The sequence below is a fragment of the Globicephala melas genome, chromosome 15 (assembly GCF_963455315.2).
Source record: "Globicephala melas chromosome 15, mGloMel1.2, whole genome shotgun sequence".
Taxonomy (NCBI): domain Eukaryota; kingdom Metazoa; phylum Chordata; class Mammalia; order Artiodactyla; family Delphinidae; genus Globicephala; species Globicephala melas.
In genome coordinates, this window is record NC_083328.1 from 6,494,951 (window position 1) to 6,522,321 (window position 27,371).

A 27,371-nucleotide genomic window follows, 5' to 3' on the forward strand; every position below is an offset into this window, starting at 1 on the left:
TTTTTAGTCTATACTTAAAAAACAGGGTGGCACACAGAATGTAGCAGTCCACAATAAGAATATATTCCAGTGTTTTAACAGGCAGATTGCTAAAATCAGAGGATCAGCTTTGCATTCGTAAGATCTTGTCTTATATTACGTCCTTTGTGGGCTGTCTCCGGAATTGTTTTCAGTCTCTTTGTTCTCAGTAGTTCTCAGTCATTTGTCAGTGCAGGTTTCAGTTACATGTACTAATGCCCCAACCAGCTTCTTCACCCTCATCCCTGTTGCTTAAGCACTGTCAGCTCTGTGCTGCTCTCCCTGGTGGAGAGAAACTAGTTTCTGTGTCTGAAGTTCTGCGTAACCTGCCAGGTTCAGCGCTCCTTGTTTTGCCTGTTAACTATCACCTTGTCAATAAAAATCTCACAGAATTGGCAGAGTATTTGCTTTTTTTAAATTAATTGCATTCCTTTCTTTCTGGTAATACCACTTATCATTTTCTAGGAAAGACCTGTCCGTTCTCTCTTTTTTTTAACTCATAAATTCTTAATTAGAACTGGAACATCATTTTTTAAAAAAATTTTTTTTTTAGCCTCACAGCATGTGGGCTCTTAGTTCCCCAACCAGGGATTGAAGCCGCCCCCCCTGCATTGGAAGCACGTGGTCTTAACCACTGGGCCACCAGGGAAGTCCCTGGACTATGATTTTTTTAATGTGTGTTTATTCTTTCAGATTAATTACTGGGTGACCAAATTATAGAACCATGAGTTGTGACCTCTTACGTTCCTTAATTCCTCACCCCTTCCTTCTTTCCTCGCCTGGTCTGTTCCCTCTGCTCACTCCCGGCCTCTCTGCATGCTCCCTCCATTGTCCTTTCCACACTTCGCCTGCCCTCTCATTTCCCAGTTCTACTCCCTGTTGTCCCTAGGTTTTTTCCCTTTTTTTCCTACTATTTTATCCCCAGTTAATATTGTGAGGTCATTTTGCAGGCAGGTAGAAGCTTCCTGGAAAACAGTGTCACTTGAGTAACCCACATATTCAAAAGAAAAAGATGCTATTTGTATTTTTTATTTATTGTGTCAGGTTGTGAAAACAGGAATGAGAATGAGGAGTCCACCTCAAAGGCTGAAATTGCAGAAGACTCAGCATCACATGGGGAGACCACAGGAAAATTCCAGAAAGATTTTGGAGAAAAACGTGACCAGCAGGGCAGAGTAGTAGAAAGGCAGCAGAGAAACCCTGAGGAGAAAACTGGAAAAGAAAAGAGAGATCCAGGGCCAGCTACAGTCAAGGAAAAAAAAAACCCCAGCACAGGAGAGCGAGGTCCAAGGGAAAAGGGTAAAGGACTGGGGAGAAGTTTCAGTCTGAGCTCAAACTTCAACACCCCTGAAGAAGTTCCGACAGGAGCGAAGTCCCACAGATGTGATGAATGTGGTAAATGCTTCACAAGGAGTTCAAGCCTTATTCGCCATAAAATAATCCACACTGGAGAAAAGCCCTATGAATGTAGTGAGTGTGGGAAAGCCTTCAGTCTTAACTCAAACCTTGTCCTGCATCAGCGAATCCACACAGGAGAGAAGCCTCATGAATGTAACGAGTGTGGCAAAGCCTTCAGTCACAGTTCAAATCTCATTCTGCATCAGCGGATCCACTCTGGGGAGAAACCCTACGAATGTAATGAGTGTGGGAAGGCCTTCAGCCAGAGCTCAGACCTCACTAAGCATCAGAGAATCCACACGGGGGAAAAGCCCTATGAATGTAGTGAATGTGGAAAAGCTTTCAACCGAAACTCATACCTTATTTTGCATCGGAGAATTCACACCCGAGAAAAGCCCTATAAGTGCACGAAGTGCGGCAAGGCCTTCACCCGGAGCTCGACCCTCACTCTGCATCACAGAATCCACACCAGAGAGCGAGCCTCTGAGTACAGCCCTGCCTCCCTCGATGCTTTCGGAGCATTCCTGAAAAGCTGTGTGTAAAGCGAGAATTTGTCAATAAGCCATTTCCCCTTTTCGTTTCTAAAATTATTTCAGAGATGTGTGCCCATGGAGGGGGGGAAAAAAGCCTCAGCAGGTTAAAAAAAAAAATCACACTTATGGATCCTTACAGGTACATCAGCAGTGTTCTGCCTTTGCCTAGTCTGTGGGCATGTAATTCTTCCACAGCCCCTGCAGGAAAATGCTAGTCATAGGGATGGATAATCCACATGCTATTTCCACACAGGATAGAAGCACACACACAGGAAAATGTCAAGCTTTTCAGTAATGAGGAGACCTTTAAGACGCTCTTGAACTCTCCGCAACCACAGTACATAATTGAAAGACTAAGATCGTCTCTGTGAAAATGACACTGAGGTTCAAAACCTGCTTGCCGCAAACACGCCCTCCTTGGCCAACGTCTTGCTGAACCTTATTTCTCAAAAAAGAGGGACAGTTTGAACAAAAACTACATCGGCACATGCTGCTCAAAACTAGTTGTATATATACGGTAAGTTCTGTACAGTCGCTGGTAGCCTACCAAAGCTATAGAAATCTGGGACTGCGCTGTCAGTATCAAACCAAAGATTTCTATCTCTTCCTGAAAGAGAGGGCATGCGCACCAGTCTACAGTTCCAAAGGACGGCTGCAGATGTAGATGGTTCCCTCCTCATGACTGAGATAAATCTTACTGAAATGGCAACTGTGATTCAAAACACTTCTCTCCCTTCGCGAAATCCCCGAATTCCCTAAAGCACTATCGCACTCCTAACTGCGTTTCTCCACAGGTTAGCACTTGATTGCATACTGTCTTTGAATCTTTTGTTGTTCCGTGTGTGAAAGTTTTCATCACTCCCCAAAAGAGATGCTTCTCTCGTCGGGGGATATATTTATATCCCCGACAGCCCTGGACACAGTGCTGACCACATGAGAAGTGCTCATTAGGCCTGACTTCTAGCAGGATTTGTACATTCATGACAAAGCCTGTGAGTCACGAGTACCTGAAATACGGTAGCGTGGCCCAGCTTGTGAGCCCGAGGCGTGGCTAAAGCTCTAGGGTCGCATGCTATTTTTGTCCTAAATATAAACGAAGGGTGCTGGTCAGCTGCCAGCATAGACTATCTAGACACGGATCAGAGAGTAAATACCATGAAATGTCAAACGACTTTGTTGTCATCCGTCATCTTAACAATGTGAACACTTACTAAAGCAAAGATGGCAAAGATCTTAACCAGAATTTCTTCAGTCAGCTGCTGAACAACGTGATGATTTGGGCACTTTCTGAATCATTTGTAACTTTAAAGTTCAAAAGATGTGATTTCTGTTGCTTTTCAGAAAAAGGAACATTGGAGGGAGCACTTTTTTTCCCACACCTTCCAGAAACTTCTAAAAGACATTTGAGATCGTTAGCTGGCAATTACTAAATGTCCGTTGCTCTGAGAAGCTCACCAACGTGCTAAGATGTGGCTTGTCGTATTGTCATACCGCACAATGTCTTTTGTGTTTCTCATCACTAGAGACTGAGGTGAGGTTATGAAACTTCGATCTTTCCCATCATCTATGCAGAATGATGCATTAGCTTCTGCGTGGAAGCCAGCGACAGACCATTTTCAGGTGCACACACAAGAGACCCAAGCAGCGTGGGTCACATAGGAAGTCATCAGGGCCTTGGGTAGAGATAACTGCTCGTGAGAACGTGCAAATGATTGTAGACAGCCCTGCAGGGACTTAGAAACAGACTAAGAACACACCTGAAGACTAGCCCCATAATGGGAGACCCCTCACATAGAGTTTGAGATTTTCCGTCAACTAAAACTGTCACTCGTCACTGGTTTGCTAGCCAGCAACCCAAGCCTATGAGACAGTGTCACTTCACGGGGAACCATGGAGGTGGGGGCAGCTGTGGCCTCAGCTCCGGGCCAAACAGCACTTTTTCTCTGGCCTCTCTCTATAACTTGGAGCAACTTCCAGCCTCCCAGTAGCTCCTAAGCAGTTGCATCAGTGTTGCCTGGGGGAACTTTAAGGAAGTCAGCTGGTGACCAGAGTATTCTGTCCATCCAATTTAAGAAAAACAGGAGAGATACTCCAGAAGAGCACACCTAAATAGCTTTTTATAGTAAGGGAAGGTAGAAGAAATGCTTTTAGGAATTTTCTTCAAAGAGTGAGACATAGTGGTGGTCGCATAGAAAACTGCTGATGCTTTTGAGCAAAGACTTTTGCTGCCAGGAAGCAACTGAAAGCAGTGAGGTGCTTAACTCCAGACACCGATCGAAGCACCGACTGTTGTGAAGAGGGAAAGAACACTGGTCAAGTCCACCCACATTGGCTTTTTTATGCGGACATGATTCAGCCATCATTTCTTTTTAATGGAAGTTAACTATAACCTGTGCCCCACATTTAATTCCCATTTCCTGGAACATCGTACTGACTGTGGGATGGCCATGGGCGTTGCTCCAGATCTTCAACAGATGGACTCCTTGAAGCAGCTATTTGAAGACAAGTTTTCTGAAGAAAACCGGCTACCACTGTTTATTAAAACCATCTGCATTGCATTCATTTATCAGCTCTTCAGTGCAAAGTGTAATAGAGTCATGGCCCAAAAGGCTTACGACATCTAAATTAGTGCTCAGGATAGTCATTTGAAAGTTCTCGACTGGCTGAAGTACGTTAACAGTTTAAGTACTCTAGTTAACTGTTAGCATGCTAGTTGACCCAGTGGAAGTTTTTGAGGGGTTTTTAAAAATATACCTTAACCTTGCCAGGAAGAGAAGTAAAAGTCTTAAAGTTGTGGGGCATTTGTTTCTACTTCATCCTGGCAGGCAAGGCTAAAGCCTAAGACTACAGATGTATGAGGCATCTTGATATGAAAGGCACTTAGTATTTTATTAAAGGCATAAAAGTGAAACTGTGCTAAATATGTACAGAGAGGTTGACACGTTTGATACCTAAGACAATTCTGTCTTACCTGGCGTCGGAGAAGTCATCCCAGGAAGGAACCTCTTGAATGTGATAAATATGGCAAAGCCTTTAATCACATCTCAGCCCTTAGCATCAGAAAGCTCACACTGTAAATAAACATTATTAATATTGTATGTGAGGAAAACTTTCATGTGTAGCACTCATTGCTTTGGACAGAAAATGAATTCCGTCAGTATGTTCCAATCATGTATTGAATTTCAGAAACACTGCAGAGGAAGCTCAATCTTAACTCCAGGGGATCCACAGAAGAAGAAAAAAAATGTGGGGAAATGCTAAAGAAATAGCAAAATGTACAACTTCTGACAAAAATTGTTAATGTTGGGTACTTCTATATATTTTGTATGACCATAATGTCAGTGTCTGTGTTTTGTACCTCCAGCCCCTGTTGTTATTCTGTATATTCCCTGTAAACAGATAATGTATTTTTTATTTTAGTCTATTTGACAGAACACATCACTCCAAAAGAGCAAAGTTTTGGAGTATTGAAGAAGTTGATGTGGTCATAGACAAAAAGTCAGTTCACAGAACTGAGGAAGGGGAAAACGAGAAAAAAACCTTCATAGTTTGGTGCTTATCAAGTCAAGAGCTTAGGAGATGAGTGAAATTGTTAGGAGAGACAGGCGACTAGGGCAGTAAAATGGAACAGTTCTAGAAACATCGGCAGCTTCCTGAAGTTGACCAGGAAGTTGACCGCTTAGCTGCCAGATCACCATTTCAAGCAAGGAGAATGGGTTCTCTGAGCTTGTCGGGGGAGAAAGAAGGTCTGCCCCCGTCAATCAAGAAGAGGGCATGTCCTGGGAGGGCCAGTGGGGCCACTTACCTTGACCCAATGGTGTGAAGCGTAGTCCTGTTTCCTCCACTAACTCTTAAATTTCTGTGTATAGAAAACTTGGGATAGGAAAACACCAGGATGGGCTCTTCCCTGGAAAAACAGACACACAGGCATCCAGTCCCTGGGATTGCAGGAAGGCTCGAGAAGCATTTTGCAATATTCCTGTCTCAGCTGTCTCCTGTGTACCCTCCTTGCTCCCACTCACTTCCCCTGGCCTGTGATTATTAGGAGAGGGGCTTGTGACGATTCATAGCTAGGAAAGAACTTTTTTCTAATTTTTATCCTAGAGTTGATCACCTTTTATTGCAGGGTCTCGACGTCCTCATCTAAAGCTAGCTAACCAGGTTCATCCTACCATCCTCACGGAAGAGTCATCGTGTGAATTGGAGTAACAGTATTAAAACGTAGTCACACAGTGACAGCAGTACTTACCAGCGGAGCCATGTGTTTGTGGGTCCCACTCTGCGCAGCTTCTCAAATACTGATGAGGGGGCTATGGTTCCCCAGCTGGGAAACCACGTGAAGGTCTGCAGATTGCAAAGTGAAACGTAGAATCAGAGAAAAGGAAATTAAGTGGTATAAATAGATCTTTTCCTAGAAGTTAGAGTAGATTTTTATTTCAACTACTACTGGAGAATATAATAAAAAGTATTATTTGAAAAGTTTCCCTAACATTTAGGTTTCATTTTTAGAATGGACACACTACTGTACATTGAAAAGTAGTTACTTATTTTGCTATTCAAATTAATTTTTTATTATATCTAAAAATGAAATTATCTGTTTTACTTTTCAGAGCTTTGTAAAACAAACTTGAAGTTATAGGGAGGTAAGCCATCTCCAATTCTGCAGGTCAAACAAAAGTTTGGGAACTGTTTTGGACATCTCATAATACAGAATGTCTTAACATGAGAACTTAGTTTCATATTGTCTGGTTCTGTTTAACAGTGGATACCACAAACCTCATGTTTTTCTCTTATCCTAAAACAGTGGAAGGTAAAGAGTGGGCATTAGGTTGACTTCTGAACAATGGTCTGCTGTTATTTTAACAGGTTTTTTGTTTTGTTTTTCTTTTAACCGTTGAGATTCTCACCTCCATTTACTAAAGAATCATGACTCACTTCAAATTACATAGTAATCAGCAAAGTTAATTGGTCTTAAAATTAAATTTTCTCCCTTCAGCAAGGACTCATTAAGCAGCCAGGCTGAGTGCATTAAGATACAAAGAGTAAGTTCTGTGAGGGATTGAAAGGTGATGCTGAAACTGGGATTTCATTCCAGTTTCAGATGCGGGTTTCAAGTTCCTTTGGTCCAGGGAAGGGACCGGGCAGCTGCCCGAGTCGCTATTGTTTAGTCTCCCGACAAGGTCAGGTTTGCTAGGAAGGAGAATGCGGGGGGAGGGTTGTAGGGGCCAGACTCCCAGCTGCAGAAGAGTGGTGAGGGAGCCCTGTGGAGGGAGAGAAGAGAGACTGCTGGGCGTGTGCTGGGGGCCAGTGCTCGCCTGCCTTCCTCATCCCCCTACCCCCACTTCAGCCACTTGACAGAGTAAGGTTTTAGTCCGCCGAGCGAGGACAAAGCGTATTAGATTTAGAGGTGCTTCTGCTGGTTGCAGGGGTTCTTATGTGAGAGGGCTGGGCAGGGGGAAGTAGGTTTGTGACGACACAGGAAAATCTTTTTCTAAAAATCTATGAGTTTAGGGGCAAGGGGCGGGATATGCAAGCAAAATCAGCAATTATTTTAACATGAACATAAATATTTTTATTAACTTTTAGTTAAATAGAGGTTATTACACCCAGGTCAACACGATAACCCTAAATCTATATAGAGAGCTAACTCAGGCATTGTCTTGTTTATTATCTAGACTGGGTAAAACAAACCTTTCCTGTTTTGTCAGTTCCTAGTTTCTTAGTTTAGAATAAATTAGACAAAAAGAAACTGACTTGTCTTTGTATATCCGCAGAATTAAGTTATTGCTGTTAAACCTGGCCTTTTCAGTTCCCTGGTCTTTGAAGCGTCCAGATGCTTGGTAGATGTTCAGTGAATGATTTTTAAATTGAATTTGTTCATTTAAAATCCTCATTAACATTTCTAAAACGGCTTCTTTCAGTAAATAATGGAATTTTAGAGGAAAAGTGAGGGTTTTTTTTAAAGCTAGGAAACTCCACTGAAAATAGTCATTTGATTGAGCACTAAAGTTTCAGTCATGAGAAATGGCAGCAAAATAAATTGGTAATGCATTTATAGTCAATGGTCCATTTTAGGAGGCCGATGGTGTCTGACAAATTTTAGAGTAGTGAGGTGGGAGAAGGAAATTGTGGGGATTTGTAATAAATATTCTCTTTATGTTGTTTCTCTTCAGGATCATGGTAAAACAATAAATTATCATCTCTAGGTGGCAGTAGTTGTGATGTTTGTTTTTTGTTGCCCTTGGTTGCATAAAATGCGTGTTTTGGGTAAAGAAAAAAGTATAATTTCAAAGTTAAAAACTAGAACCGACACAATCCTCACCCAAATGACACGTTGTAGGTAATTTCACAAGCGCTTAGGTAGCTTCTTGGCAACAATGAAAAACCATGGAATAAAGTTGCTTTTTTTTTTTTGAGGTACGTGGGCCTCTCACTGTTGTGGCCTCTCCCGTTGTGGAGCACAGGCTCTGGACGCGCAGCCTCAGCGGCCATGGCTCACCTGGACGCGCAGGCTCAGCGGCCGTGGCTCACGGGGCCAGCCGCGCCGCGGCATGTGGGATCTTCCTGGACTGGGGCACGAACCCGCGTCCCCTGCATCGGCAGGCGGACTCCCAACCACTGCGCCACCAGGGAAGCCCTAAAGTTGCTTTTTAATGATCCCCCAAAACAATTTTTTCATAGGATGGAATAATTAAAATAACCTTTGGAGACTGGGATTGACATATACACACTACTATATATAAAACAGATAACTGATAAGTACCTACCATATAGCACAGGGAACACAATGGCCTGTATGGGGAAGGAAGCTAAAAAAAAGTTGATATATGTATAACTGATTCGCTTTGCTGTACAGCAGAAACTAACAACATTGTAAATCAACTATACTCCAATAACAAAAACATACCTTTGACCACTTTATGAGACTTAAAAAATTGAACATGCTAATAGTAGGAGCCATATGTAAAGTTGACATTTTAGACCTTCACACTATGAACTCTAACCTATAACCTTGTTTTTGCAGAACTTACTGAAGCAAAATGTGATTTTTTTCACTTTGTCTCATTTAAATAATTGATTTTTTTCCACCCTATTTAGAAACTAGAGAGAAGTGCAAAGTGTTCTGTTTTCCTCTGCTCTTCAGTTTCCTTATCCTAAAGGAATACTAACCCTTGCCTCACTTGCTTTCCAGGGCTATGGTGAGATAAACAAATTTTTTAAAAAGTAAAAGTGGCACGTGTGAAAAAGCAATGTATTTTTACTTAGGTATCACAACCAAATCTTAATTCAGTAGTACTAAACCCTATACTGTCCAACAATCTTAGCCTAGTTTCCCTGAGAGCAGAACCTGAGGTCAGGGCTCGTGTGCAGTTGATTTATTTTAGGAGATGATTTCAGAGAACAGCAGGGTAGACAGAAGCTGGAAGAAGTCCAGTGCATTATTGAACTTGGTCACTGCTGTGGACGACGGGCCCTGTGAGAGATTCTGGTCCTGAGTTTATTAACGGCTGGGTGTGGAGAGGACCAGAGACTCCAGCGTCCCCAGTGTAGACAAGAGCCCCAGGAGTCGTAAGGGTCAAGGTTACCTTCCAAGAGCATCTCAGCCTTTCACTGTGTCCAGTTCAAACCCTGGTAGCTTCCTCCTCCCTCCATTCCTGTGCCTTAGTTACAGAAAGCTGCCCGGGGAAAATCTGCAGACATGGCCCCTCCATGACCCTCGCCCCTGCTAGCCTACCCTCCTCTCTGCCGTAGTCTTGGGGCCGCTGTCCGGGTGTTCCCTGCTCCCCAAGCTCCCAGGCCCACCATGGCCTCACCTCACCCTTTCTCAGCAGACCCCCCTTGTTATGCTCTCCCAGGGGCCTCAGGCCATCTCGACGCCTCGCTGTCTGGTCCTCCCTGCTCCCTGGAGCCCCTCCCCTGCTGCCTCCGAGGGATGTGGCCTTGCTCTCGAGCGCCTCCAGCCTCCTCCTCACCCCTCGGTACCTGTTCTCCATTTAAATAAGCACAAACTTGTAGCTTTAAGGAGCAAAAGCAAATTTTTCAAATCTTTGGTTTGACTTTGACCCTTCCTTTTAGCTACCAAATTCCTCTGCCACGTGAACCAGAACTGCTGTTTTCATCTCTTCACTGCTGATATCCTCCCTCTTAAAGCCCCTGTAACTCAGTTCTTTTTTTTTTAACATTCTTTTTTTTGTGTGTTTTTATTTTTTGGCCACGTTGTACAGCATGCAGGATCTTAGTTCCCCAGGGATCTGCCCCCTGCAGTGGAAGCATGGAGTCCTAACCACTGCACCACCAAGGAATTCCCTTGTAACTCGGCTCTCATCCCAGCCTCTTAGATGGCACCATTAGAGGTCACCAGTGTTCTTGACAGAGCCCTTTCTCTCGTCTTCATTCTCCCTTACTTTTCTAGAGCACTTGACATTTCCTTGAAACCTTGTGAGTTGTTTGCATTGCACTGCCCATCAACTCCTCTCTCTCTTCCTCCTTCACCAGGTCCTGAATAATAACAACCATGAGGTTTCCCTAATCCATACATCAACTTTGTAGAGACAGTTGCCCCATTATACAGATGTGGACACTGAGGCCCGTAACGTGAAGCAGCTGATCCCATGCATGAGTGGCAGAGCTGGATTTAAAGCGAGGTGTGTCTGACTCCAACAATCAGGTTCTCTCCACTACTTCATGTCCTTTCTGAGCTCAGTTATTCTCCCACCTGCATACGCCACCTCTGTGATCCCACAACTACGTTTATGGAGCAGCCTAGCATAGTGTTTACACACGCAGGCACTGGAGCCAGTGTGCCCAGGATCAAATCCTTCATCTACCACTTACGTGCTGTGTCTTAGTTTCCTCATCAGCAAAATGGACATAGCGTTATAAGCATTAAATGAGCCGTTACATGTAAGGCAGCTACAGCAGTGCCTGACCTATGTGTTCCAGATATACTAGCTATTATTTCCTCCATGGTCCTCTCACTCTTTCCTGAATATTAATTTACCCCTCACAAAGGTCTCCCTTCTTTAAGTGAAACATGCTGGCAGTGTCCTCCATCCCATGAGTCCCTAAAAGACATTACCTTGAAATCAGGTCTTTGTGAAAATTTGGGACCCGTGACAGTCCCCGATGTTATGGACAGAATTTCACATGGCCTCTGAGTCTCTCAAACTGCACTAATCCCTACTCAATTCTTTCCCCTGCCCCAATCCTTCTTCAGCTCTTGCAATTCCAAATCCTCCGGGGAATGGTATTTCCTCTGGAGTCATGGGCATTACTGCACAGGTTTAAGAGGCCTTTCTTGTCCCAAACTATGCACATCCCTTCACCAGTAGTCACCACCACTGCCTCCAAGTCTCAGGTGTCTTTGGCACGGCCTCCACTCCAGATGCTTGAACACACACGTGCTAGCACGACTCCCCCCATCTGGATCATCTGTCATCGTGCGCCCTGCGTTTGGGTCTGGACTCCACATTTTAAAAGAGAGACAGACCAACCGCAGGATGGTAAAACCAAAACCACCTCAGATGTGCAATAAAGGGTTTTGCTTGGTGAGGAGAAAACGTATGAGAACTTGGTCTCTGCCCTCAAGTATCTAAAGGCCTCTCATGTACAAGAGGCATTCAGTTTGTCCTGCATGCCTCCAAGAAATCAATCTAAATCCCTTTCAACAAACATTATTGTCAGGCCATGTGCTGGGTGTCAGGAATAATAAAAAAGAAAGAGGTCCAGCACTGAGTAAGGCAGATAAGTAAAGCCAGCTCTTCCCAGCTGTTACCAGGACTTTGGACAAATTAGAAAAAGGCACCCCTTCCTCAAGACACTTGCCTGCCTTGTGCTAGTGAGTTGTGATAACCGTACAACTCCTGATAAGAAGATGACTGGTGGCCCCAGGGTTCTGCAGGGCCCAAGGTGCACACCCAGAAGGAATGGCCCTAGTGGAAGACGCTGGGAGAAGGAACCTCATTGCAGAGCCAGCCAGAGCAGGTGTCTGCATCAAATCAGGTCAGGTATGACACCCAGGGGTCCTGGGCAGGAAGGGATTTTGCAAGGGGGAGGGCTGGGCCAGATGCCCTTGGTGATCTCCTTCTACTCAGAGATTATGCAATTTTTTTCTGGGTTCTTCCACCAACAACGGGGAACAAGCCGGCAACCTGCTCTTGTAAAAGCTTTGGCGGGAAACTTTACTGTCTCTTGTTAAGAAGGCAAGTGGCCCTCTCCAGAGCAGGTAGGACAACAGCAACAAAAAAGGACCTGTGATGGGCAGAGCCACATCCTAGGACAGGGCGGTGGGGAAGGGCAGTGCACTGACATTAAAACGGAGATCAGAAATAGTATGGTAGCCAAGAGTTTTGAAGATGAAAATGTCCTTACTATTGGTACAGGTAATTACAAAGCTGGTTCACTCTCATGTGATCCAAATGCTTTAAAGTTCTCAGAGCAGGTTATTATTATGCCCATTTTCCAGATAATTAAGCTGCGTCTTCAAGTCCTCCAAGGCACATTAGCAACAGCGCTCCAGCTCTAAGATATGGGGTTGTCTAACTACATCACCTTTATTCTCTTTTCATTTTCTTTAGCTGAATGAATGTCTTTGCAGCTTCCCAACAGGCTGTACAGGTGGACTCCCTCTGGGAAGAAAAGAGGGAAGTTTTCAGAGCTGTGATGGGTAAGGAGCTTGCCTTATTCTAAAAGAAACGAAGGTTTGATCACCCTCTGCTGGCCAAGCATAGTGATGGCAGCAAAAGTAAGTGATGGCGAGACTGAGCGAGGAAGATCCAGAAAGCAACCTTTTTAGAGAGAACCATGACCACCCTGCTGGAAGAGGAGGGAGGAAGCCCAGACCTGCAGTAACTAGCGTAGCTTTTCCCTTTCCAGACCTCTGCTACAAAGCGGGGTCTTTTTCTTTTTCAAACCAAATAATCTTTCAAGACAAAAGACTTCGTTGTACAGCAGAAACTAACACAACATAGTAAAGCAATTATACTCCAGTTAAAAAAAAAAAGACAAAAGAAAACCAAGTAATGCAGAGAAAGTTAAGTGGGAGAGTATGGAGGTCATTTAAATGAGGAACCATGGACTCTCAGAGGGTCATTATACACTTCACATTCCAAGATTCAGAAGCAACTTTCAGACAAGATCATAGAACTGTTGTAGGTGGTTTTTGGGACAGTCACACATGGTAGTTTCCAAATATTTTGAAGGGCTGACAAGAACAACTACATGCATTTTGTGAGAGAAAATGATCAATCAAGACTAGGATCAATGTGGGACTTCCTTGGCGGTCCAGTGGTTAAGACTCCGCGCTTTCACTGCCGAGGGCCTGGGCTTAATCCCTGGCTGGGAACCTAAGATTCCACAAGACTTGTGGTGCAGCCAAAAAAAAAAGACTAGGATCAATGAGTTGAAATTACAAGAAAGCAGATGTTTGCTTTTTGTTTGTTTGTTTTAATTTATTTATTTTATTTATTTTTGGCTGCGTTGGGTCTTCATTGCTGCGTGTGGGCTTTCTCTAGTTGCGGCAAGCCGGGGCTACCCTTTGTTGTGGTGCGCGGGCTTCTCATTGCAGTAGCTTCTCTTGTTGCGGAGCGCGGGCTCTAGGCGCGAGGGCTTCAGTAGGTGTGGCTCGCAGGCTCAGTGGTTGTGGTGCACGGGCTTAGTTGCTCCGTGGCATGTGGGATCCCCCCGGACCAAGGCTTGAACCCGTGTCCCCTGCATTGGCAGGCGGATTCTTAACCACTGCACCACCAGGGAATTTCCCTAGATGTTTGCTTTAATCGAAAGAACTTTTAGCAAGTAGAATTCTCCAAAAGGCGGGAACTGTCCTCTAATAAACTCCCTGCCACAGAGCTTTGCATGTTAGGAGACATCACATTGTGCATCCCCAAGATGACACGTCACTTAGTCACCATTTATTGGTCTCGTCTGTATTATCATGGACCGTGTATTATTATGGACCACGTCCATAGTTATTTGTTTACATAACTGCCAAGAGCTACGTGTATTTTTCATTTTTCATTTTCTCCTTGTGCCTGAACCCAATGGCTGACACATTGTAGGTTCTTGGTTAGTGTTTGCTGAATGAATTCATTGGAAGAGTATGAGGTTCTTGTAAGTCTAAACTGTTCTGAAGAAGAAATGCAGAGCCACCAGCCACAACGGCTAACTGTTCCTTCGTCTGCTCTCTTGTGGTTTTGTCATATGGCCATGGTTATATCAATAGATGATAATGGATCATGTAAGTTAACTTATTTGACCACAGTCTGATTTGGATGGGAGCATATTGATCTTTTTAATCTGCTGAGATATAGTAAGGACACAGGATTGAATTAGAGCATCTGGATTCTACTCTCAGCTCTGCTACTAATTAGCTCACTAGTGTTCCTCGGAGCTGACCTCTTCAGGCACAGGTGGGTTTCTTCATCTGAAAACAAGAACTTAACCAGTTTTTCCCTAAGGTCTCTCTTGCCATCAGTATTTTGCAACTCTAGGCCCTTTGCTGTAGAAACAACAATGGGCTTGGAACGGGAAGGATTTCCTTTAAGCCTCAACATCACAACTTACTGGTTGCATGACTCGGCAAAGATCCTTTTGTCTAAGAGGTTGGACAGAGCGCTGCCAAGGCATCAATACATGTGTGGCTCAGAAATTCCTGGGTGGTCCAGTGGTTAGGACTCCGAGCTTTCACTGTAGAGGGCACGGGTTCAATCCTGCAAGCCTCACAGTGCGGCCAAAAAAACAAACAACAACAAAAACAACAATGAAACGTGTGGCTCATAGAACTATGCAGGTTTCTGAGGTTTCTGGTTTCCCCCTCAGCCTGAGTGACTCTGTTCTATCTAGCTCTTGGCCACATTGCAAAAGAGCATGTGGGATGGGAGTTGTGACTATTTTTTAGAAACAATCTGCTACACACATTTATCTTCAATTTATCAATCCTTTGAAACATAATCCTGAGAATACTTACCCCTGTGAAATATTAAAATCTCTGTTTTATAGATCAGGAAACATGGGCTCAGGAAAGTAAGTAACTTCTCCAGTGTCATATAAGTGACATGTGGGAAAGTCAAGATCCAAACTTGGCTCTTTCTTCAGAGTCTATATTTTTAAGCCCCTTACTGCCTCTGAGTTAGAAGAAGTCAGGATAATTGTTGTGTTTAAGGCACTAAGTTTTGGGGTAGTTTTTTATGCGGCAATAAAGAATTGAAACCAAGTGCTTAACACAGTACCGGCCCACAGTAAGTACTCAGAGGAGGTGTGTGGAGGGAGTGGTAATGGTGAATGAATGCCATTGGGGCTGGAGGTGAAGGGAAAAACTAACAGGAGTCTGGGGCAAGCTGTAGGTCATCCAGCCCCAAAATTCACTCTGCAAAACTCCTGTCCTCCCCATTCCCAGGGCTCTCCCACTTCAAAGCAGCACAAGATGATGCAGGAAGTGGCCGTTTTTGAGCAACTCTCTTAGAAAGTCCTTCCTTGTATTGAACTTTTCTTTCATTTCCATTCATTGCTCTTAGTTCTGTCCTCTGGGCCCCAGAAGACAAACTTCATTTTCAAGTGATGACACTTCACAAATTTGAAAACTAAGACTGCTTTGTCTCTCATTCTCCCCTTGTCCTCTCCTACCTAAGGTAAGAAAAATTCTCCAGATTCTCCTAGGTGGAATGGCATGGTGTTCAGGGCTCACACCTCCTGATGATTTCATCATTTCTGGATGATCACTGGGTTTTGAACACTCCTCTTAACGTTTGCCACCCAGAAGGGGCCCATCTTAGACGTCTGACCAGTGCGTGGGGGAATGAACGAAACAAGACTGACTGTGTGATAACTGTTGAAACTGGTCAGTTGGTACATAGGGGATTCACTGTTGATCTTTTGTATGTCTTTGAATTTTGTTTTTTAATTTAAATGATCATAGAAAACATCAGGGAAAAACGTCTCATCTCTACAAATTTATGGTGCATTCAGACACGGTATTCCCTGCGCAGGCACGTTGCTGTCCCTCAACATGTGTGCCTTTTGAGGGACCAGCCAAAAGCAAACTCAGTGAGGGCCAGATGGGGTGGGGCTGAGATCGAAAACATTGAGAATCTACAGTCCCGTAACCTGCAGTTGAGCAACAGCGGCGGGGGAAAAGGTAGGCAAGGACCTCTGTACAAAGTCCTGCAGCATCAGGAGCTTCTGGAAGGCGGCCTCAGAGACTTCTGCCCAGGAAGTTTCGAACCCGCAAAGCCCCAAGGGCACAGCTACTTCAGGTGGATGCCGCCGGGCATCTGAGTGTGATAACTGAATCTCGGGCTTCGTGGGCTAAGCGTGGGGCTCTGTCCATAAATGGGGACCGAGTTCTCACGCGGTGACCGGCCTGAGGGTCACAGGGGAACCGGCCTCTGAAGTCCACGAGGAGGACCAAGGCCGCCGCGCCGAGCCCACGCCTCCCCTTGGCCCGGGGCGTCGGGGGCGGGGTGCGAAAACCGCCAAGACTTCATCTGGTCGACCCCTCTTTGGTTAAAAAAAAGAAGGAATGGGAAAGAGGTCCCCGCCTGTTCACGTTGCGAGGCCGCCTCCACTAGTCACTTTCGCTCCTCAGCCTCCCGAGTACCCGAGACACCGAGATGCCAAAAAAGACCTCCCAACTTCCTAGAGGGGCCTCTGCGGCCCCGCACAGCTCTCCGTGGGCGGGGCTATGACGCACTTCCGGCTGCGTCGGCGGCGGTGCGCGTCGAGGTGTTCCAGCGGCCCCAGCGGATTTTACTCACGGTAAGCCTCCCGGTCCCCGGTTCGCGTGGCGGGCGGAAGCGGGAGTGTCCGCCGAAGGGTGCGGGGAGATACGGGTGGGTTAGGCAGCTGTGGCCTGTGGGGACTCCCCAGACCGGTCCTGGGAGGGTGGTGGGAGGAGCCCCCAATCCCTGCCCAGCCCCAGACGGCGGAGGCGTTTGCTCCCTTGAAAGCATTCCCCCCACACACACCGCGCACACCCCCAGGGGTTTAAAAAGGTGAAAGTTGGTTTCTTTCGTGTTCCAGAGCAGTTTTTCTCTGCGCTCCCTGAGCCGAACGGCCCGTCAGTCTGAGCGGGGCTGCTTTCTCTTTTTCCCTGGCTCTCGGTAGGCGGTCCGAATTAAAGGCTAATTGATAAGAATTCGCCCGAGGGGGTTGGGGACCTCGTGTGAGAAACTGGGCCTCAGAAGTCCTGGGTAGTATCTGTTCCAAGGGAGGGAATAGGGAGGGCTTTGTTCAGGTTAGAAAGCACGTAACAGGGATCTGCTCCAGTTTGGAAACACATTTTTAGAGGACCATTTATTTATAAATAGTTTGTCAAGAGAAAGGTGATCTGGTGAGTGAGGTACTTGGAAACTTCTTATATAAGGAGCAATTGAAAGAACTGTGAAGAAAAGAGAACTGTTTTCAGGTATTGGAAGCCTACAACGGAGAAAGTAAGTTTTGGTCTAGGACCAAACTAGGATCAGTGAAGAAAGAAGATAAAAAGTGATGCAGAATTTGGCGCAGTTTAAAGAAAACCTGTAACAATTAGAACTGTCCAGCAGTAGAAATCTGTGCCTCATGAATTATCAAGTTTGCCTGCGTAGGAGTTTTCGGGTACAGAATGAGTATGTCAGAAGCATTCTAGCATTAATTGGTAAGTCGTGTTAAATTGTTAGACTGTAATAATTTGGTTTATTTATGCCTCATCTTGTTCTAGAATGGATTTGGGGCACTTTGATAAGGGCATATAAGCTTTGGGAAATCGGCATAAAAGAGGGGGAAAAAACCTCGGAACAGAACAAAGGCCTCTGCTTGTAGTAGACCGTGAACTTTTCCTTGATGGGCCTCTCGTGCTAAACATTCTAGCGAGCTTAAAATAGTTCACTGTGGATGAAGACAGTGTGAGTAATGAAGCCTCTGTTTTCTATTCACATGCTTTTTTATTTTATAAGCACCTTATTAAAAATTCGAAAGCTAAGACCTTGAGGGCATCCCTAAATGAACCTTTAGACAAACTCTGCATGACCAGTGTGGTCATGACCAATACTGGCTTTGCTAGAGGCAGACAAGAGACAAGGAGATCTGAGAGGCAACAGGGGCTGAAATCTTTGAGACCTTGTTGGCCTTGTGATGATTTTGGCTTTTAATCTGTATGACACACAAAGCCTTGAAAGGTGTGAGCAGAGGAATGATGTGATCTGAGTTGTATTTAACAGGCAACAGATGATGGACTGGTGGGACACAAGTGCTGGAGGTAGCAAACTCTGAATCTCTTAGTTGTAGAGATTTGCTCATGAGTTGTGTGCATTCTGTGAAGGAGGAATTGGGTCCCCAGGTTTTTTTGGTCCGGAAAAAATGGTGGAGTTGCCATTAACTAAGATGAGCAGCTTTGGGTGAAAGATGGGAAGTACAGTTTCAGGCGTGTTAAACTTGAGATGCCACTGGACATGCTGGTGGCAACGTCAAGTGGGTAGTTTGTTATGTGAGTCTGGAGTTCAGAAGAGAGGTCCAGGCTGCAGATAAATTGGCGGCTGTTGAGTATATAGATGGTACTTAAAACCACGTGACTGGATGAACTCTCCAAAGAGAGTGAGTACAGTTAGGAAGAAGGCTTCAAGCACCCAGCCCTCCACTTGTCTGTGGCCTTGCTGAGGCATGAATTTGAATTGTGGGCACTGCAAAACTGGTGTGCTAGAATAAACCACTGAGCTATTGAGCCAGCCCAGCCAGTTGCCCAGCAGCAACATCTAGGGAAACTTTCTTCTTTAATTATGACTGTGTATGTGTTTTGCAAAGGCGATTGTGTGATATAGTGGCATCTGTGAGTTTGAACTCGCCAACTTCTGGGAACAGATCCCATGTGAACATGATACAGGACACTCACTGTTTAATGCCTCCTGTGCTGGGTTATATAACTCCTAGTGTCTTGCAGAGTTTCCCAGGCTGGATCCCAGAAGCTGAGCAGTCTTTCCTGTTCTTGGGGTGCCCTCCTCTGAAGAGAGTGGGAAATTTTGTAACCAGTTATGTTACAAAGTTATTCCAACACTTAGGAGGTCCACTTGAAAGGATTTCTAAGGAATGCTCCCAGCGCTACTACATCTATATTTAGGTTATTTTAGCCTTTGGTGCTAATGCCTTTATTTTAAGAGACTAGATGACAGTGCTTCCCACCCCCCCACCCCCCGCTCAGTTTTCAAGTAATTCTGAACGTGGGAGCTTTCAGTAGTGTACTGGGTGCAGAGGATAGCATAAACGAGTGTTCAGTGCTGATGCTGGTCCACTGTGTTGGAATACCTGTTGGCACCTCATAGGATGCTTCAGAATTTGGGTACAGTAGAGGGGAGTCCCAGCTAGCATCCCAAGAGTTCTGAACTAATTAGCAGCTGATAATTATTGACTTTCTCGTAAAAGCAAGGTTACGTATTGAGGTTTTATTCCTAGAACCCCACTTCCTATATTTTTTTAATTACCAAAATTGATTACAAAAATAAAGGGGAAGAGTCATATAAAATACATGTTTTTAATACATATTTACTAAATGTGTGAAACTAAACATCTGATATAAAAGCTGTAACATAAATGTACCTTTTTTGGAAGGTCCTGCATGGGCTGGAATTGCTGCTTGTTTGTTTTTCTGGGTTTCTTTTTTTGAAGGGCATGGAATTTGGGCATTAGAAGTAAAATCTATTTTATTTATTAAAAACTGCTTATGATTCCTTTGGAGATTTTATGATTTTCTGGCTACACAAGTAATAATACCCATTATAGAAAATGTAGGAAATAAAAAAAAGACTTTAAAAAATTGAAATCATTCGTAATTCTGTAACCCAGAAATATCACTGTTTGTGTTTTTATCTTTTTCCTTCATTGTGATTGTGTGTATATTATGAGTGTGTGTGCAAGATGATATTTCAAGTGCTCTCAAGCCAGATCCATGGAGATTGACACGCATGTTAGAAATTAGCATACTCAACTTTTTAAATGCCTTAGCTTTAGATTATCTGCAACTCCTGTTCCCTCGTCTTCAGCTTTTATAAGCCATTTATACATCCTTTTTATGTTCTCTACCATTGTTATCAATATAATTTCATGTAATGAACACCCACATAGATTTTTTACGTGTTTGGCTCTTTCTTGAGACTGCTGGAGTTTTCTTGGTCTAGATTATTCAAATTCAGTATGGGAACACCTATGTGACAGGAAAGGTGCTGCTTAGAGTTTGAAAACATGCTCATCAGGAAGGCCAGTCACAAGTGTGTAAGATTAATTAACTTACGTAGTTTTCTTTCAGAGTACTATATTTAATGAATGCCAAGAATGATAGACTGATTCTGTTGTCTGTTTACTCACTTCTTTTCCATCTCCCCCACAACTTGAAAGCTGTGTGAGTAGGCGTGTATCTGTTTTAGGCATCCCTGCAGTCCTAGCATCGAGCCCATGGCAGGTATTCAGCAAATGTTGAGTGAGTGGATTTCACTTTTTTGGCATATGAAGAAAATGGAAGTAATTATATTTACTATAGATGTTTTCAGTATTCTAATGTATCAGCTGACAGATATATATAATATTTAAAATTTAAAAGAAAAAATACTCTTAAACATCTTTTGTATTGTCTATTGTGGTTTAATTTTTCCCTTCAGTTTCCTCTCAGCAGTATGTGTCTCATCAAAAGAAATACCTCTGAAAGAACGTAGGTTACTTTTAGTCTAATCTCTTGTCATTCCACTGGTCTTTCTGTGAAAGCTAAACATAAATGGCATTTTAAAACAAGAGTATGCCCTGCTTAAAATGGGTCAAGTGAAGCTCAAATTATATCACTAACTATGCTCAATCATTTAAAAATATGCTAATTAATTCCAGGCTTCTAACATGATTCCTGGTTATGCTAACTAGCCTGTCATTTGACTAGTAAATTTTTAATGCTGAAGCTAAAAGTTGTAGGTTTAGACAGACTTCATTTGGCCAGTAGATGGTCTGTTGAGATCTCAGGAATTGTAAGATTCTGAAACAATTTTTGGAGCAAAGTTAATTTAAATTTAGTTTTAAGCTTACACCACAGTGCTTTTTTTTTTTTTCCCAAATCGAGGTATAGTTGATGTGCAATATTATGTAAGTTACAAGTGTACAACATAGTGATTCACAATTTTTAAAGATTATACTCCACTTATAGTTATTATAAAATATTGGCTATATTCCCTCTGCTGTACAGTATATCCGTGTAGCTTATTTCTTTTATACATAGTGGATTGTACCTCTTAATTTCCAGCCCTATATCGCCCCTCCCCCATTCTCTCACCCCACTGGTAACCACTGGTTTGTTCTCTGTATCTGTGAGTCTGTTTCTTTTTTATTATATTCACTAGTTTTTTTTTTTTAGCTTTTGCATATAAGTGACAATATACAGTATTTGTCTTTCTCTTTCTGACTTTTCACTAAACATAATATCCTCCAAGTCCATCCATGTTGTCGCAGATGGCAAAATTTCACCCTTTTTTATGGCTGACTAGTATACCATTTTGTGTGTGTGTGTGTGTGTACACGTACACACCCCACATCTTCTTTATCTGTTTATCTGTTGATGGACACTTAGATTGCTTTCATATTTTGGTAATTGTAAATAATGCTGCTATGAACATTGGGGTGCATGTATATTTTTGAATTAGTGTTTTCGTTTTCTTCAGACATATATGCAGGAGCGGGGTTGAGCCACAGTGCACTTTTTCAGAGAGTGGAGGCAAAGTCAAATCAAAATAGGATATCCTGAGCTGACTCCAGAAAGATATTTGACAGTCATTGTTATATGGTAGTTTTACGATGGCCATAATTTCCACAATTTCCTGTGCTAAAGGTGTGGCTATAAAGACCAAAAAGCATACATACTTTTTCTTTTGGTAATTTTATGGTAACCATATTTTCATAGGTTTAACGTGTAGCCCTAAAGAACCAGAAATCCAAAGGAACCAGTACTCCTGCTACACAGAGCCCCATTTTAGTGACACTGTTTCTGGAGTACCTATATGATGACCAAGGTACTGGGCATGGCCACAGTTCTGGGCCCTAGAACTCCACAAGAGCAGGGGCCTGTGATTGTGAAGGTCGAGGAGGAGGAGAAAGGGAAGCGCCTTCCCAGCTTGGAGACATTCCGCCAGCGCTTCAGGCAGTTTGGGTACCATGACACCCCTGGCCCTCGGGAGGCCCTCAGCCAGCTCCGGGTGCTCTGCTGTGAGTGGCTGCGGCCTGAGATTCACACCAAGGAGCAGATCCTGGAGCTGCTGGTGCTGGAGCAGTTCCTGACCATCCTGCCCCAGGAGCTCCAGGCCTGGGTGCAGGAGCACTGCCCGGAGAGCGCTGAAGAGGCCGTCACTCTCCTGGAAGATCTGGAGCGAGAGCTGGATGAGCCAGCACAGCAGGTAGGCTGGGGAGACCTTTTACTCTGTGAGGTCGGAAGCGTAGCAGTCCAGGCAGGAGCGGGTTTGTTCACACACTGAGAATAACTGAATGGACCTTCCGCTGAGTTAGACCATGTTTCCTCCTATTTTTCTTCTGCTGTCCTATATGGAATTAGGGAATTACCCTTGGGAGTTGAATGGGATGGATGCTTTTCTCTTTCCTAGAGGTTCTACATAGCTGTCCTGAGGTTTTCTTTTGTTCTGGTTCTTAAAGTGAGCTGTGCACAGACCCAGCCATTCCTAATTGTCTCTAGGCCTCACCGCCTCCCAGTGAACAGAAACAGTGGTGGGAGAAGATGGCATCCTCAGGAACAGTGGAGGAATCCCTGAGCAGCCCGCAGCCACGGTCTGTGGAGACCAGTTACAAATACGAGTCTTGGGGGCCCCTCTACATCCAAGAGACTGGTGAAGAGGAGGACTTCACTCCAGAGCTGAGAAAGATTCAAGGTAGGACCATCTGTCAGGCCCCCACTCGGTGCCCGGGCCTTTGTGGTTGAAGAAACACTCGTCCTAATTCCTGGTTGTGAGGTGGCCCCCCTAGGCTGACTCAACTGGTCTGGCTGACAAGGCAGAATGAGTTCCTTTCCTCCCTCAGGTGTGTCTCAGTCAGTCCTGGCGTGGGAACAGATGACACGCTCGTAAAGGGAGAGTTGAAGTGAGTTTAGTAAGGGGACTGTTCATGGAAGCGAGGACAGCTTGAATGAATCAGTAAGAGGTGGTGCTGGTTCATTTGTTAATGACTTAGTGAACCTGCTGTGATCAGTTCGGGATTATGCAGAAATGGTCCTGGTAATTTCTTTTTCAACTTATGCCTCATTAAGCTATTTAAAATGTTTAACTTTTCTTAAGTTATTTACTTCCCACACATAGTTCATGGCAACTTGAAGGGAGATCTGTACGTGTAGCCAAGTGACTGCTCATCATAGGGACTGAAAGGGATTTTAGCTGCTGCTTCAGTCAGCAGTGGACAGTGAGGAGGGGGTGAGCCTAGAAGCAGCTGGTAGCAGAGGAGGGAAATAGATGGTGGGTGGAGAGAGAGACAGGGACGAGGAGAAAGTGGCTTAGAGGAAAGTACCTTGTTGACTGAGGCTTCTGGACTTGCGGAGGGATGGCAGTTCTCAAAGGGAGCCCATTTTTCAGTGTGAATTTCTCTTACTCCCCTTTTCTGTGTATGTGGATGGTTAGGTGGATTTTTTTTTTTTTTTTTTTTTTTGCGGTACACGGGCCTCTCACTGTTGTGGCGTCTCCCGTTGCTGAGCATAGGCTCCGGACGCGCAGGCTCAGCGGCCATGGCTCACGGGCCCAGCCGCTCCGCAGCATGTGGGATCTTCCCAGACCGGGGCATGAACCCGTGTCGCCTGCATCAGCAGGCGGACTCTCAACCACTGCGCCACCAGGGAAGCCCTAGGTGGACTTTTAAGAGGTGTGACTGCCTCGTGAAGTGCTCTAAAAAAGCTAAACTGCTTCAGTCTGATTTTGACAGTTACTTTATAACTAAGAGAATGATAAGACATAGCCAATGTAGGTGAAATGATGAGAATTAAACCCTCATGGGAGTTAAGTACTGTCATTCAAATTAGTAAGGATCTGGGACTAGAATGATTATAAGTGGACCAAACGTTCTCTTTTATTGCTTTTATATTCAGCTTTTGTGAGAATAAGGATTTTGTGAGTTTGCCACTAGCCTCTTCTCCCTTAATTATCCTTTTTATTTTCCTTTATCAACTTTGACCCTTCCACAGTCTTTCTTTCTTGTTTCTTTCTACCTGAGCATCACCCATCTCCTTTGCTGCTGTCTCAGTATGCTTGGTTTTGCCTAATTGCCCTCTATACCCGAAGTTCTCCTGGCAGAGAACACCATGTACTTCTCATACCATGATAGCTTCTGGCAGGGGGCTTGCATGAAAGTTTGGCATCGTAAACTAGATCTGATAATGACTTATTTGTATTAGTGTGATACTGTAACTTCATAGAGCAATATTTGGTTACCCCTTAGAATCCATCAGTGTCACCTGGTGATTCTATTTCTCATTTAACAGTTTCTTCTCAGGACAGGAAACAACTGACATGTCCTTATTCTACTTACTGTTTCAGATCGTAAGTCGAACACCCAGAATGAGGAATCAACAGATAAGCAGGAAAGTTCTGAAGAATTTCACACAGAAGGATTCAGAAGGGATTCTATTCCCATGATTATTGCCAACAAATGTGAGGCCAGGTTAGAAAGGCAGTGGGTTAACCTGGAAAAGGGAAGAGGAACAAAAATTCCTCTCCAAGACAAAGGTCCCTCAAAAGGTAGAGAAGTAATGACTAAACCTGCCCCAGCAGAGAGACGTTACATATGTGCTGAGTGTGGGAAAGCCTTTAGTAATAGCTCAAATCTCACTAAACACCGGAGAACACACACTGGGGAGAAACCATATGTGTGCACCAAATGTGGGAAAGCTTTCAGCCACAGCTCCAACCTGACCCTTCACTACAGAACACACTTGGTGGACCGGCCCTATGACTGTAAGTGTGGAAAAGCCTTCGGTCAGAGCTCGGACCTCCTTAAACATCAGCGAATGCACACTGAAGAGGCTCCTTACCAGTGTAAAGATTGCGGCAAAGCCTTCAGCGGGAAAGGCAGCCTCATTCGACACTATCGAATACACACTGGGGAGAAGCCGTATCAGTGTAACGAGTGTGGGAAGAGCTTTAGTCAGCACGCGGGTCTTAGTTCTCACCAGAGACTCCACACTGGAGAGAAGCCGTATAAATGTAAGGAGTGTGGGAAAGCCTTCAACCACAGCTCCAATTTTAATAAACACCATAGAATCCATACCGGGGAAAAGCCCTATTGGTGTAATAATTGTGGGAAAACCTTCTGTAGTAAGTCCAATCTTTCCAAACATCAGAGAGTCCACACTGCAGAGGGAGAAGGGCCTTAACTGTCAGGTATGCTCTCTTGATGGTTTTTGTTTTTTTAACTTCAGAACGTGAATGCTAGGGAGAAAGCCCAGTAATTGCAATGTAAACTCGGGGGTAGATTTCGTTTCACTCGACGTCGAGGGGACAGTGAGAGCTCAGGCGGGGACACGGCGGGTTCCTCACCTTGCCCGCTGGCTGCAGCAGGGTCCCCTCACCGCACTTCAAGTCCCATAAACCATGCGGACATTGCCTTTTGTATAGTTAAAGTGCTGTGTATCTGGTATAATTAAGAAGGAAACATTAAAACTGTTTAACTGTTTTAACATATATTCAAGAATTATGATTTGTAAAGAAATGAGCCATGTTGAACACAGTTTAATCCGATTCAGAATAAACTTAAAACATCTTGTGATGCCTCAGGACTATTTTATTAAAAAATTGTATGTTAGTTATTCAACACTATTCTAGAGAGGAAACTTCCTACTGGTTTTGCTTTTGGAAAATTTGGATTTGGGGTAAATAGAACTTTCAGTGATTGTGAGTGTGTGTGTGAGGAAATTGCAGCAGGGTGTGCAGGGTAGCTGCAGCTTAGTCTTCATCGTGCTTTTCCTGCATACAGAACACGTTTTTCCAGCATTTGGGAACATTTTGTCAGCCTCATGCTTTTGGGGCATGTATACTCGTGTCTCTGCCGAAGTCTGTGAAAATCTGACTCCTTGAGAAGCTTCCTACTAAATTCCAGAAGCCAATAATACACAATATGATTACCTTAAATCCATCCTGTTTTTTTCCCTGTGACTGCAAACTCTTTGATTTAAGGTATGGCTTTTGGCCAGTTGGTCCTCCTGTTACCTGGAAACCCAACAACTTCACTCTTTGCTCCTATCATTTGCTTATCTTCATATTGTGAGTTTTTTCCACCTCTTATTAGTAGTCACTGAAATATCTCTTTGTCTGCTGCTGCAGTCCTAGTGGTCACGCAAACCTGACATGCCAGGATTGGGGACAGCAAGAAAGTGTCATGTCTAGTACCAGTTCTGATCGCTGGAAACTGCCTCGTATGCCATCCTGGGATCAGATTAAACTACAGGTAATGAGTCTGTGCAGCAGCCAAAATATTAGGGCGGTGGAGGGGGGGGGTCATTACTGAAAAAGAATCAATAGTGCTTGAAATCTGAAGGGTTCTTACTGTTCTGGTGGCCTGCCGACGATCTGGACGTCCCTGCCAGCTCCTTTGACTGGACGTTTCGTGTGAGCTATCCTGTTTGTATATTAACCATCCCGGAGGCCGCAGAGAATTTAGTGATTAGGTAGCAGCTGGCTCTCTGTAGGGCCCCCTCCGAAACTGCTCCAGATGAAGGCTGAGCCTGCTGAGCCCTCGTCCTCCTCTGCTGAGAGTGGACTGGGCCCCCCATCTGTCCTGCCACTCACCTTCCTGACTCTGCAGTGGTAGTTTCTGATGGGTGTCACTGTGACGCAAAGGTCCACATACTTCCTTTCAGCTCCCATTGGTCCATCTGCGAGCTGAAGTCTTCCTGTGGTCTCCTTGTCTCCAGGCTTTCAGCCTTATTCTTTGCAGACCCCTTGTCTAGACAAGTCACAGCCCGGGAGGCCACTTCTCCCTCCATGGAAAGTTGGTGCCAGATAGGCTGCTCACAGCTCTGCCCACCAGATTCCTTCCCCTCACTCTGGCCTTTAGGGCCACTCCTGAACAAGGCCGTGTGAATCAGCACATTTTTGGTTCACACACCAAAATATTGAGCTGATCCCTCTGTGAAACACAAACCCTCCTTGTTCCTTCCACCAAGTCAAAGGGGAATGAATCCACAGGTGTGAGCAGAGGGAGGCAGCAGGTCAGCAAAGGTAGGAAACGTGAGGCCTGAGCCTCCTGCTTACACACCTTGGGACTTCTGGACCTGCTCAGGTTGCCTGAATGACTAAATCGTGTTGTTATAAATCACAGTATCGCAGTCTGTATGTATTGGGGAAGGCGGGGACGGATCTTGAGGAGAATGAGCATTATCTTGAGAGGCATGTGCCTCAGGTGAGATTTTTGCATGGTTTCCAGGCAAAAAGAGGCTCCTTTCCT

The 27,371-nt window shown here is 44.5% G+C and overlaps 1 protein-coding gene across 4 annotated transcripts in view; it reads left to right on the forward strand.

Moving 5' to 3' along the window:
- The window catches only part of ZKSCAN1 (zinc finger with KRAB and SCAN domains 1), a 38,618-nt gene extending 12,929 nt beyond the window's left edge, over positions 1-25,689 (forward strand). Inside the window, exons 1-4 of one of the 4 annotated variants that reach the window (XM_030846103.2) lie at positions 16,630-16,700; positions 21,844-22,333; positions 22,627-22,819; positions 24,467-25,689. In XM_030846103.2, coding sequence (XP_030701963.2) covers positions 21,941-22,333; positions 22,627-22,819; positions 24,467-25,302 — 1,422 coding nt within the window. In that variant the 5' untranslated portion in view covers positions 16,630-16,700; positions 21,844-21,940 and the 3' untranslated portion in view covers positions 25,303-25,689. The other 3 variants (XM_030846104.2, XM_030846110.2, XM_030846111.2) reach the window with 3 other exon arrangements.
- Positions 25,690-27,371: the final 1,682 nt, after the last annotated feature.